This window comes from Ostrinia furnacalis, unplaced genomic scaffold, assembly GCF_004193835.3.
Source record: "Ostrinia furnacalis isolate ACB-3 unplaced genomic scaffold, ASM419383v2 OfSCF7591, whole genome shotgun sequence".
Lineage (NCBI taxonomy): Eukaryota > Metazoa > Arthropoda > Insecta > Lepidoptera > Crambidae > Ostrinia > Ostrinia furnacalis.
In genome coordinates, this window is record NW_021137830.1 from 506,372 (window position 1) to 517,571 (window position 11,200).

The 11,200-nt window shown below is 37.0% G+C and overlaps 1 protein-coding gene across 1 annotated transcript; it reads right to left on the reverse strand.

Moving 5' to 3' along the window:
• Positions 1 to 9,267: 9,267 nt before the first annotated feature.
• Amnionless (amnion associated transmembrane protein) lies at positions 9,268 to 10,952 on the reverse strand. Its single transcript, XM_028322040.1, has one exon. It carries the CDS (start codon positions 10,920 to 10,922, stop codon positions 9,594 to 9,596), a length of 1,329 nt encoding a protein of 442 aa, XP_028177841.1. The 5' UTR covers positions 10,923 to 10,952; the 3' UTR covers positions 9,268 to 9,593.
• Between the last annotated feature and the right edge of the window lie 248 nt (positions 10,953 to 11,200).

An 11,200-nucleotide genomic window follows, 5' to 3' on the forward strand; every position in this document is an offset into this window, starting at 1 on the left:
TTCTAATATAATGTTAAGAAATTCTACTTTATCTATTAAATAAAGTAAAGATAGACTAGTATTGCCGGGAGTTTTCCCTAGGGGCACTGTGCAGCTTTCAGGATAAATATATAAAATTGTATGACTGTGCAAGTCCGAAATCAACTAATAGAGCAGAGAAAATAAAAATGTTTAAGGGTGGGTTGCACCATCTTATTTTAACTTTGACAATCGTCAAAAATCTGCCAAACTACATACAAAAAACCCCGGTTATCGTTATAGTTATGGTCAAAGTTAGGTGATGCAACTCAGCCTTGTGTAACAAACTTGCGATAATTAGGTACAGAATAAGTTTTTAATTACGTATTGTCTAATATTACACTTTTTCCACTAAATGTTTTATCATTCGAAAGTAACCTTCTCGATTAACTATTCCAGAGTATCGAATAGTTAATCGAGTTATACTTTCAGCCCATTATCTCAAAACAAATCTCTTTAATCAAAGCTCTAGTTAAGTTCACAGAAAAATTTTCACTAATGCTACTCGAACCGCCAAGATATGAGACGAGAAGTAATCGAGTTACGGCCCCGTATAGTTCTGAGCCGCACTAAATTGAAAGCGTATTCGCGGGATGAACTTGCGACCGTAATTCCGACGGCCGGCTCCGGTAACGATGGGAATTAAATTGGAAACAAAACAACATCAACGCGGCTGATTGTCGTTTGTTTACTAAAATTTGTACATCGCAGATATACTTGGATAAGGTTTGCAGCTTTGAGAGTGCCGGCTTACTTGTTTTATCGTTCTCAGAGGTTAAGTAATGTTTAAAAAGTTTTAATTCAAAAATAAATTGCTGATGTGCCAAATTAACGGGATTTCTTCTTAATATTTGTTAGCATTAAACTTGTCCTATGAATGAAAAAGATAATTATGATGGCGAAATTGAAAAATAAATTATTTATGTACCTACGTAGAGGCAAAATTAAAACCTAACAAAGCTCTATGAAACTTCCGTAAAACTTTCTAGATAGTCTTCCTTTAAATCTTTCTCGTACGATTTGATCAGACTAAAAATAACTAGAGTTTAAAAAAGTTTTTGAATTCATATTTGCTTGCTTTGAGAATTTCATTTTCAGTCATCTGTAAGCTCTTCCCGCTTCTGCTATTCTGTTTAAAATATGTAAAATAACTGAAAAAACCGGCACAGGAACGCACTTCATCATTTACGCCGTCGTAAAATTGGAAGTCGACATGTTTCAGGAGATCAATTCTGAAACGACTCGACACGAGCCATTTTAAAAAATCTGAAAACAAACAGTAATACAATCGGAAAAATATTTCACAACGTTTCGAGTTGATCTTCTGAGAGCGTTGAAGGGATTTTTCATACAAATTGTTCGATGCAAATATTTGCTGCATACTGGCAATTTCCTATAAGCTATACCTATAGCTGTTACCATAGTCTGTTTTTGAGTGCTAACATAGTCTGTTTTTAAGTGGTTTAAATAATAAAAATTACTCTGTTCAATAAAATTCTAAGGCTGAGTTGCACCACCTAACTTTGACCGTAACGATAACGATAACCGGCGTATTTTGTATGGAGTTTGACAGATTTTTGACGTTTGTCAAAGTTAAAGTAAGATGATGCAACTCAGCCTAAATACCTACCTACGTATGGGCTTTGGGTCTTTAACTAAACTTTTTTCGTAATCAATCAAAAAACATCTTACATATCTACATATTAATAATTTTGATGGGTTGCCAAGGTCAGAGGAAGTTCAAAAACTCGCTTCCACCGCAATAGAGAAAACTCGAGCGTTTCCAAATAGGTCCCTTACAGCTGCCCGTGCCGGTGACAAATGCTGCTCCAGATTTATAGTGCTCGAGCGCAGGCTAACTGGAGCCGCTTTTGATATATGTGTTTTTAGTGCCGCTCGCTGCTTGGGAATAGTAAACATCTTTATTAAGATTTAAAATTCCGATGGATTGCCAAAGACAAAAAAGTTTAAACCACTCGCTTCTACCGCAGTAGAGAAAACTCGAGCGTTTCCAAATAGGTCCCTTACAGCTGCCCGTGCCGGTGACAAATGCTGCTCCAGATTTATAGTGCTCGAGCGCAGGCTAACTGGAGCCGCTTTTGATATATGTGTTTTTAGTGCCGCTCGCTGCTCGGGAATAGTTTTAGTGCCACATTATTTGCTTTAGGGTTCCTAACTTGGATGGGATTGGCTGACTTTTATTCGGTTGGTATTGCTAAAGTTACGGACATACGTCACTTGTATAGTATAATGAGTCTACGGAGGCATTTTATGGTCGTATTATTTTTTCTTTTGTAATAAAAAGGTTAACGCTATAGGAGACGAAGGCATTTTTCGTTATACTTTTGTTAACCCTGTATTTATATTATCTGTACTTTTATTACATAGCCTTTAAAAATTACTGGATAAAATCAGTAAATACAATAGACATCAGGGCAAACGTAAGGCACTCTTCTTCTCGAAGAAGCGACGAACATAAGAAAATAGTTAACAGTAGCTTGATGGAAAAAGTGGGAGATCGTGCTTTGTTGTGGACTTAAATCAATCGTCGTCATACCAACAATAAATTCTTCTACTTGTCGAAAACAAACCTACACAATGTCTACCTAAAACTCCGCTACAAGAGTGGCGTTGTCAGCAGCATTCATTAAATCCTCTAACAATTTTTCAAGACGGCAACTCATATTTGGTTAAAAGACAAACTTGAATAAAGCTAAAGTGACATTAAATAAACAAACCAAGCAAGTTATGTATATCCTACTATCCTACTTCCTACTAATATTATAAATGCGAAAGTTTGGATGTCTGGATGTCCGGATGTTTGGATGTTTGTTAGTCTTTCACGCAAAAACTACTGAACGGATTTTGATGAAACTTTACAGTATTATTCTTTATAATCCAGAATAACATATAGGCTATAATTTAAATGACGATCTGTGACAAACAAAATTTCACGCGGGTGAAGCCGTGGGCAAAAGCTAGTAAAATAAAAATCAATGGAGGCGTCTGGGCTCTTACGTCACCTCTACATACGTCACATTCGATAAATGACGGAACCCTCGCGTGCTGCCCTCTTCCATTCCAAGTGACATTTACAGCGCCAGACGGAAGCCAGCTAGATTGATTTCAGAAACCATTGTACCAGACGTAGGTAAATCTATTTTGATGTTCCTTGTATGATCTGACGGATTTATGTTTCCCATGCGACGTGGATGGCCGTTTTATTGTCACTAGTCATAGTGATTTTAGTGTTTTCATTTTACGGGAGTTCTTGATGTTCTAATAAAACGCGTTGGGAGTCAACCATCAGTATATTACTTACGAGGAGTTACAATGTAATCGCAAAGACCTTTTTCGTACGTAGAGTCTCTTAGACCTAAACAAAACTTCAGCTAGATGTAATAAAAGGTTAAAATAATACTTTTCTTTACTAATGTATCTATAATAATCTATATACTAAACGATATTTCACAATAAATAAATAATAATGAATTAAAATTTTAAATTAAAGAGGCATATTGCAGATATAGAAAATAACATTTTATCAGGTATACCTATATCAGAGCGTGGATATCTAAGTGCTTAATTCACTATATCACCATTCCCGAAAAGGCTTTGGGGCTGAAAGGCTTGGTTGTTGGGGAGCCATACATTTAAGGTAACCGGATAAAACCGGTATTAGCGCAGTATTGCCGGGCGTTATTGGCGCCGCATGCGCGCGGGCACGCGGGGGAGATTACTGCGATCCGGCAAGTTTGTACGGGGCACAGTGGAGGGACAATAGAGCAGGGACAACACAACACTATTCTGCTGGAAAACAAATGTACACACATAAATACAAGGTACACTGTTTTAGATACATAAAAGTACACACAATTTTTGTATAAACATTAAAGGATAGTGCCAGGGTCTGGACCAAGTGTTGCCCAGAATCAACCCATAGTGCATTTTATTCCTCAGGCCTATACTAATGTGTAAACCGAAGCGCACTGAAATCTATCCCTGGAGTTAAGAGAAAAAAAGAGTTTTGTTTTGAATTATTTACATACAAAATATCATCGATGTATACGTACTACGCATTAGATTTCGCGATTGTGGCATTAAATAACACTCGCTATGTTAACTTAACCATAATGCATCCGTACACGTTACTTTAGTGCGATTTAGACATTCTTTATAAACGATCTAGCGCTGTTAATTGTTTGGTAAGTTGAAAAAATTCATTATTTCCAAAATGAAGCAAGAAGTTTTAGTTTTCTATACTTGCAAAAAATCAATTTATTGGTGTATTACAATCGATTATTGAAGTTATTGTAAGCTAAAACTTCTTGCTCCATTTTGGAAATAATTAATTTTTGTCAAGTAACCAAACTACTGCAACAGCGCTTGATCGCTTATAAAGAATGTCGAAGTCGTACTAAAGTAAGGTGTACGGATGCAGTATGGTTAAGTTCAACGTAGCAAGTGTTATTTAATGCCACAATCGCGAAATCTTATGCGTAGTACGTAAACATCGATGATATTTTGTATGTAAATAATTCAAAACAAAACTCTTTTTTTCTCTTAACTCCAGGGATAGATTTCAGTGCGCTTCGGTTTACAAATTAGTATTGGTCTGAGGAACAAAATGCACTATCGTTTCATTCTGGGCAGCCCTTGGTCCAACTTCCATACATGGATTGGCACTGTCCTTTAACCTTGATAGTGCATTTAAAAGTTATATGACGAACTGAGGTCAAGATAGTATAATCTTTTGAAAAAGTTCCTACGAGCTTACCTGTATTTTCAGAATGATGTATTTACATTTTGCATACCTAAATGATTGAAATATTTATTAATGCAAATACTTGAAAATAAAACCAATACGTACGATGGGAATAAGCATGAAGAAAATGACCTCCAACGAAAACGTCTTTGTTCTGGTTTATTTTTACAGCTAGTGTTCTCTAAATAAAGGGGTATGTCTGGAATATTAATAAAGATAAAGATAAAGATACATTTATTTGTTCAAACATGTGTACATAAGGTGTTAAGTCAGCATTTAAAATGGTATCAACATGTCGTACCTTTGCGGTGTACAAATTAAATTTTAAAAATAAATATCAATTACAATAATACTGCATAATCAATCAAATCAAATTAAAGTTAAAGTCAATGTTGCATAATCAGATTAAATGGAAAAAAATATTAAGAAGAAAAATAATATTATTCCGTTATGTTTGCCATTATTCGCTGGATAATAATCCAGGAGTAAGCCTTCTGAATCTACCTCCACTGTAGGTGAAGGAAGCAATATTTGTATTTGAACAGTCATGAGTTTTATAGTGCATTGGATTTTATGTCTTGCTCCATTGGTTTAAGAAGGAACGTTTGTTTAAGTGTCCATGTACAATATTTATTTGTTCATGAAATATAATCTTGGACGAATAAATTCGTCCAAGAATATAATACTCGAGCTCGCTGAGGAAGTCAATAAAGGGTTCAATAAACAGTTGTTCGATATGCTCGAAGTTAATATTGGTTTTCTGTAAAGAGATTTTAAAACGAACTACTCAAACATTAAGATAAGTTACACAATTAAACACAAAGTATCTTATCAATTATGTTTTAAGGTTGATGCTAGCTTCAAGCTATTTAATACCCCAGTTAGGTTAATAGTCCGTGAGCCGTTTCAAAATTGCCTACGTCATAATGACGTCACGGTAAATCCGGAAATGGCTGGACCTATTGACAATTTGATTTGCAAAACTTATGTTTTCTCTATCTGCGAAAGGGCTAAATGATGCCACGTGTCTGACTGTGACTGATGTCACATAACGTAACTAGAGTATACCTTAAAGTTTTGACCCGAAATGAAAGATTTTCTTAAACTTAAGGCCAATTTAGGTTCTGTACCTCGCAGACATCTTTTACGACGGTATACCATGCATTTTATCTTGATATACTTATAACGTAAAGAGGCAATTTTAGAGCGGGCTCACGGACTTTGAGAACACACTTACGCCCGTATTCACAAACGATGCTTGCGTAAGTGCAAATCGAACGCACAGCGTTGAATATAGAGCTCTGTGATTAGTTCGTGTGTCACCTTGTGCGTCCACGCGCACTGTGAGACCTGATAGTAATGTTTGTAAATACGAGCGTTAGAACTTTTGACAGAGCGTTATACCCAATGTTAACACCAAATCCTAGCTAGATAAAGCTGCAAGCCTCAAATATTTGCCAGAACCACATGATTGTTTTTATGGTCGTAAATATCGCGAACAATGGTGTCAGGCGCAGGTCTATCACAGGCCGCTCATTAGTCAACTGAGCAGCGCTGGTAGCAGCTCGGGCGAAGTCCCACCGAGCACTAAAGTCACTCTATCATATGGCTGAGTAGCACTACCTTATTTAAACCGTAACAATAACCGGTGTTACTGAAGGAGATAGCCGATAGTGGGGATTGTTCACTGATCGGCCACATGCTCAGCAGGACGAAGTCTGTTTTAGAAATAAGATACTAACATAGCCTAAGTTTTTACTAACATTATGGATCCCTGTTATTCGAAATAAATACTTTTTATTTTATTTTATTTATTTTTATTGATCCTCAATCAGGCATCGTAAGGAAGCAATTTTAGAGCAGGCTCACGGACTTTCAGTACACTCTAGTACTTGGAAGAGCTCAATGTTAGTCAACACCAAGTCCTAGATAAAGCTTAACCTCCAATATTCGCCAGAGCCACGTAATTGTTTTTATGGTCGTAAATATCGCGAACAATGGTGTTAGGCGCAGGTCTATCACCGGCCGCTCATTAGTCAACTGAGCAGCGCTGGTAGCAGCTCGGGCGAAGTCCCACCGAACACTAAAGTCACTCTATGGCTGAGTTGCACCACCTTTTTAAACCGTAACAATAACCGGTGTTAATCACCTCGTAGACATCTGGAGGCAATCAGGCATCAAGGAAGCAATTTTAGAGCAGGCTCACGGACTTTCAATACACTCTAGTACTTGGAAAAGCTCAAATGTTAGTCGACATCAAGTCCTAGATAACGCCGCAAACCTCCGATTTTCAACAGAACCACGTAATTGTTTTTATGGTCGTAAATATCACGAACAATGGTGTCGGGCGCAGGTTTATCAGTCACCGGCCGCTCATTAGTCAGCTGAGCAGCGCTGGCCGTAGCAGCTCGGTAAGTCCCACCGAACGCTATGAATGTCCATGATAATTAATTAAACACATTGAAATGAAGATAATTTAATTATTTCCGCATTTCTGGAAACGTATTGACCTTTCACACGCTGATTGCAAGGCATGCACGCCTATGAATAGGTTAGTAGTTAACGTAGATAGTTCATTCACCTCTGATAACACGTAAGTAACACGGCGTAATTAAAATATTTTTTTGGTTAAAGTTTGACCCTAATTTTTTATTAATGTAATCGATTCTACTCTCGATTCCGACCAAACTAATTTCAGATTTTGCGCTATTTCATTAGCACGTTGTATAAAAGATAACAATACTTATTATGGTAAGAGCATGCGCTCAGTCTGCTCCCAGACGTGCAAAATCACCTTTTTTTTAAATAAATGACATCGAATCGTAATAGAGATCCAGTCAGTCACGAACAAAAACTCGAATTTATTAAACTGTTATTAATGTCATACTACTGAATAATAATAATATAAAACTACAAGTCTGATAGAAGTTGTCTGAGTAAAGTACAGAATTCGAACGGTGTGCGTGCGGCCTTAATCCACGAGGGTAAAACAATTGACGAAACGACAAAGGGCCGATTTGTAAAGCTCTATCATTGTACTGAATAGGTGCCAAAGGGATTTGGGTTTTTTACACTCAGAGCAGATAGTCGATTTTTGCTTTCATCGTGATTCAACGATTAAAATATCTATAACGTCATCAAAATATGTGGGTGTTTCATGATATTACCATTGGATATTACTACAACTTCGAAGTATGTATATTTAAAACTAGCTTTCCGCCCGCGGCTTCGCCCGCATGGAATTTTGTCTGTCACATAAAAAACTTTATCTCGCGCGTCCCTGTTTCAAATACCGGGATAAAAACTATCCTATACCCTTTCCCGGGATTCAAACTATCTCTATGCCAAATTTCATCAAAATCGGTTTAGTGGTTTAGGCGTGAAAGCGTGACAAACAGACAGACAGACAGAGTTACTTTCGCATTTATAATATTAGTATAGAAGTATAGATGTGACCTACGTTTTGTTTTAGTGCCTTTGTATTTTAATACCAAAATTTATCAAAATTGGTTTCAGCGGTTTACGAGTAAAAAACTTAAACTGACAGACAGAGACACAGAGACACAGGGTCACTGTCACATTTTTGTCACGTTCATAATAATTACTATAGTATTGACACCCGCCAGTACTAAAGTATGATATCTATCGTACAATATGGCTTATTGAAAATCGCTGGTAATGCCACAAATAATTCTAAATCTTTACCCAATTGAATTCCAAAAGACGCCCTTACCATTGGAAGGAGTTCTCGTAAAGGAAGATGATTAACGATGCGCCATGACAGTCGTCTTTGTACAGTTTCGGTGAAACCGAATACTATTGATTGAGTTCGCTCAAAGCGCAGGAAACGCAAAGAACTCCGCACTGCGTACAGTCGGATTCAGATGTTGACGTTTGGATAAAAGTTTTATAATTAGCTTACTTTCTGAAATAGGACATTGAAAAGAATGTCTGGCTCTTACAACTTTTAGTTACTGTTGTAACTTTTAGTCACTAAACACAAAAATCAATCGAAGACCTACATATCTGGGGTACAAAAGCTATTGATTTGACAGTTTGAGGTTCAGTTCAATTCAAATATTTTCCGAATTAGTTTTCGTATCATTGAGTAATCAGATTTTTTAAATAACTAAAACCCTAATTCAACTATCCATTTGTCTCATTTAATATTTTTTTTCTACATAATTGACTCAGCATTAATTATGACTACCATACCATCTTAATTGAGTTAAAAAAATAAAATGTAAATAATAGGTACTAAAGACAAGTTTTACTCTCCTAACATTATGTTATATTTCACTTAATGGCAATAATTATTTTTTTATGTTTCCTGAAACCTAATAAATATCCAGATTGCAACCATTCTATCTCACAGTAAGAATAAGAAATTTATTTATAATGTTCATTACATGTCAAATTTTCAATACAGTATCAATAAGAAAGAAATACAAATCATGTCCAAATAAATTAAGTATTTACAACTTTAGAATGACTAACGAAATGATGCTACCGACTGTACTTTGGACTTCGGTGTCAGGTTTCATAGCTTCACAAGTATCTAGCAGTGCGTTGACAACATCCGTCTTTTTGGTGCGACAAAAAATCTATAGCATTTCCCTAAGCTATTTAGTGAAGGGTAAGACTCAATAACATCAAAATACTTTTTAATGTGTAACCTTGTGTTTTAGAGTTAATATGCATAATAACCATAATAATTTCAAGAGAACAGTCATCAATTTTTTAATTTAAATAAGTAACAAGGTTTACAGATGTAAATATTAAACCATTTTAAAAATCTATTGAGCATAAATCATTCTTCAATTGGCGACTCTGCCAGTTGCACACGTTCTCTCATAGAACTGTACAATGGATTTCTAAACGCCCTCCCACTGATACCACTTACATTAGAATCCCTTCTGGTTAAGGACACAACGCTATCGGTGCGTCGATTGAGTCGGGATACCAAGCCACGAGCTAATCCTGATCTCAAGTCGGGCATCCTGAACTCCGAAGGCCTATAGTAATACACGTAGAGGGCACCAAGCGCGAAGACCACAACAAAGAACATAGAGACAGCGATCTTTCCTCCCATTCCAGCTTCAGACACGGGAGTTCCACTCAGGTACAAAGTTTTTTCCTCCCTCACCCAATCGTTTGACAGCTGATATCCAATCTCATTGACCATCTCCAGACTAGTACCTGTGTACTCCCCTTTCTCAACCACGATGACTTGGATTCTTTTTTTAGTTGTACTTGTGCCTTCACGAGGATTATTGAACGGCAGCATTCCTATGTGGTAATCTACTTTGTCTATTCCAGAGCCAATAGTAGATCTGACGAACGATTTAAATTTCTCCATGACGAAATTATCCGAGACATCAAATATGAGCGATCCCCCGCATATCTCGCAACAGTGACCAACAGGTTTGATGGGGCGTGAGCATTGAGGTGCAGGGCAGTATTTCAGTGCACAATTGATATCCAAAGTGTTTTCTTGGCACGGACAGCCGTAACTTGCAGTGCAGGTTTTCGCGTCCACAAAAACTGAAACATCACCTGTACTTCCGAAGAGAAACTGCTGATTTTCATCACTCTGTCCTATAATACGATCACGGAGATCGGACGTTGTGAATTTCACCCCGTCTATATTTACTTCTTTAACGAATTGACTCACATTTGGCAACTGTATAGTAAATTGGGAAGTAGGAGGAAACACAACTACATCATCTACGCATGGTATTCTTTCACCATCAGGCGTAGCTTTGTTGAACTTAGATGAACTCCAAGCTTCTGGTTGATTCCAGGATCCTTTGGAATCCTCTTCGTAGTAAGCATATTTTTTACCAATATCACAGTTTGTGTCTTCAGGGTCCGCCCCCAATATTATTTCCCCATCTTCGAAGATAATTTCCCCATCACTCGGTAGTATGATTTCACTGGCAGCGAATCCGGCATAAATTTTAACACTCTCCTGAATCGATTCAGGGAAAACTACAGTCTGTTTGGAGCATGGAAGTTTTTTGTCGTTGTAACTTCCAGGGAGGTTCATACTCCTGTTTGGTAGCCAGGTCACTTTATCTGCGAAGGTAATGCAAACAATATTGCAAAACAATAATATAAGAGCTGTTTTAAACCACATTTTGATAAGCGTAACGTGTGCCCCTTTTGAGCGCTCGATTGTGAGTAAGTGTTTTATCAAAATGTAGTAATTTGATCGGCTCGTTGTCTGGTTTATACATTGACACATGCTATTATCCCCGCATTGGATTTCATTACAAATTGCTTGATTTTGTTCAGCGGACACGTCTAAATCCAGAAAGAATTATTAGTAGCTTTAATGTTGCTAATATTACGATTTTCCCAGAAAAATGCGTATAAACAAAAGATTATCCCGAAATCCTGGAGGCATTTCGTACC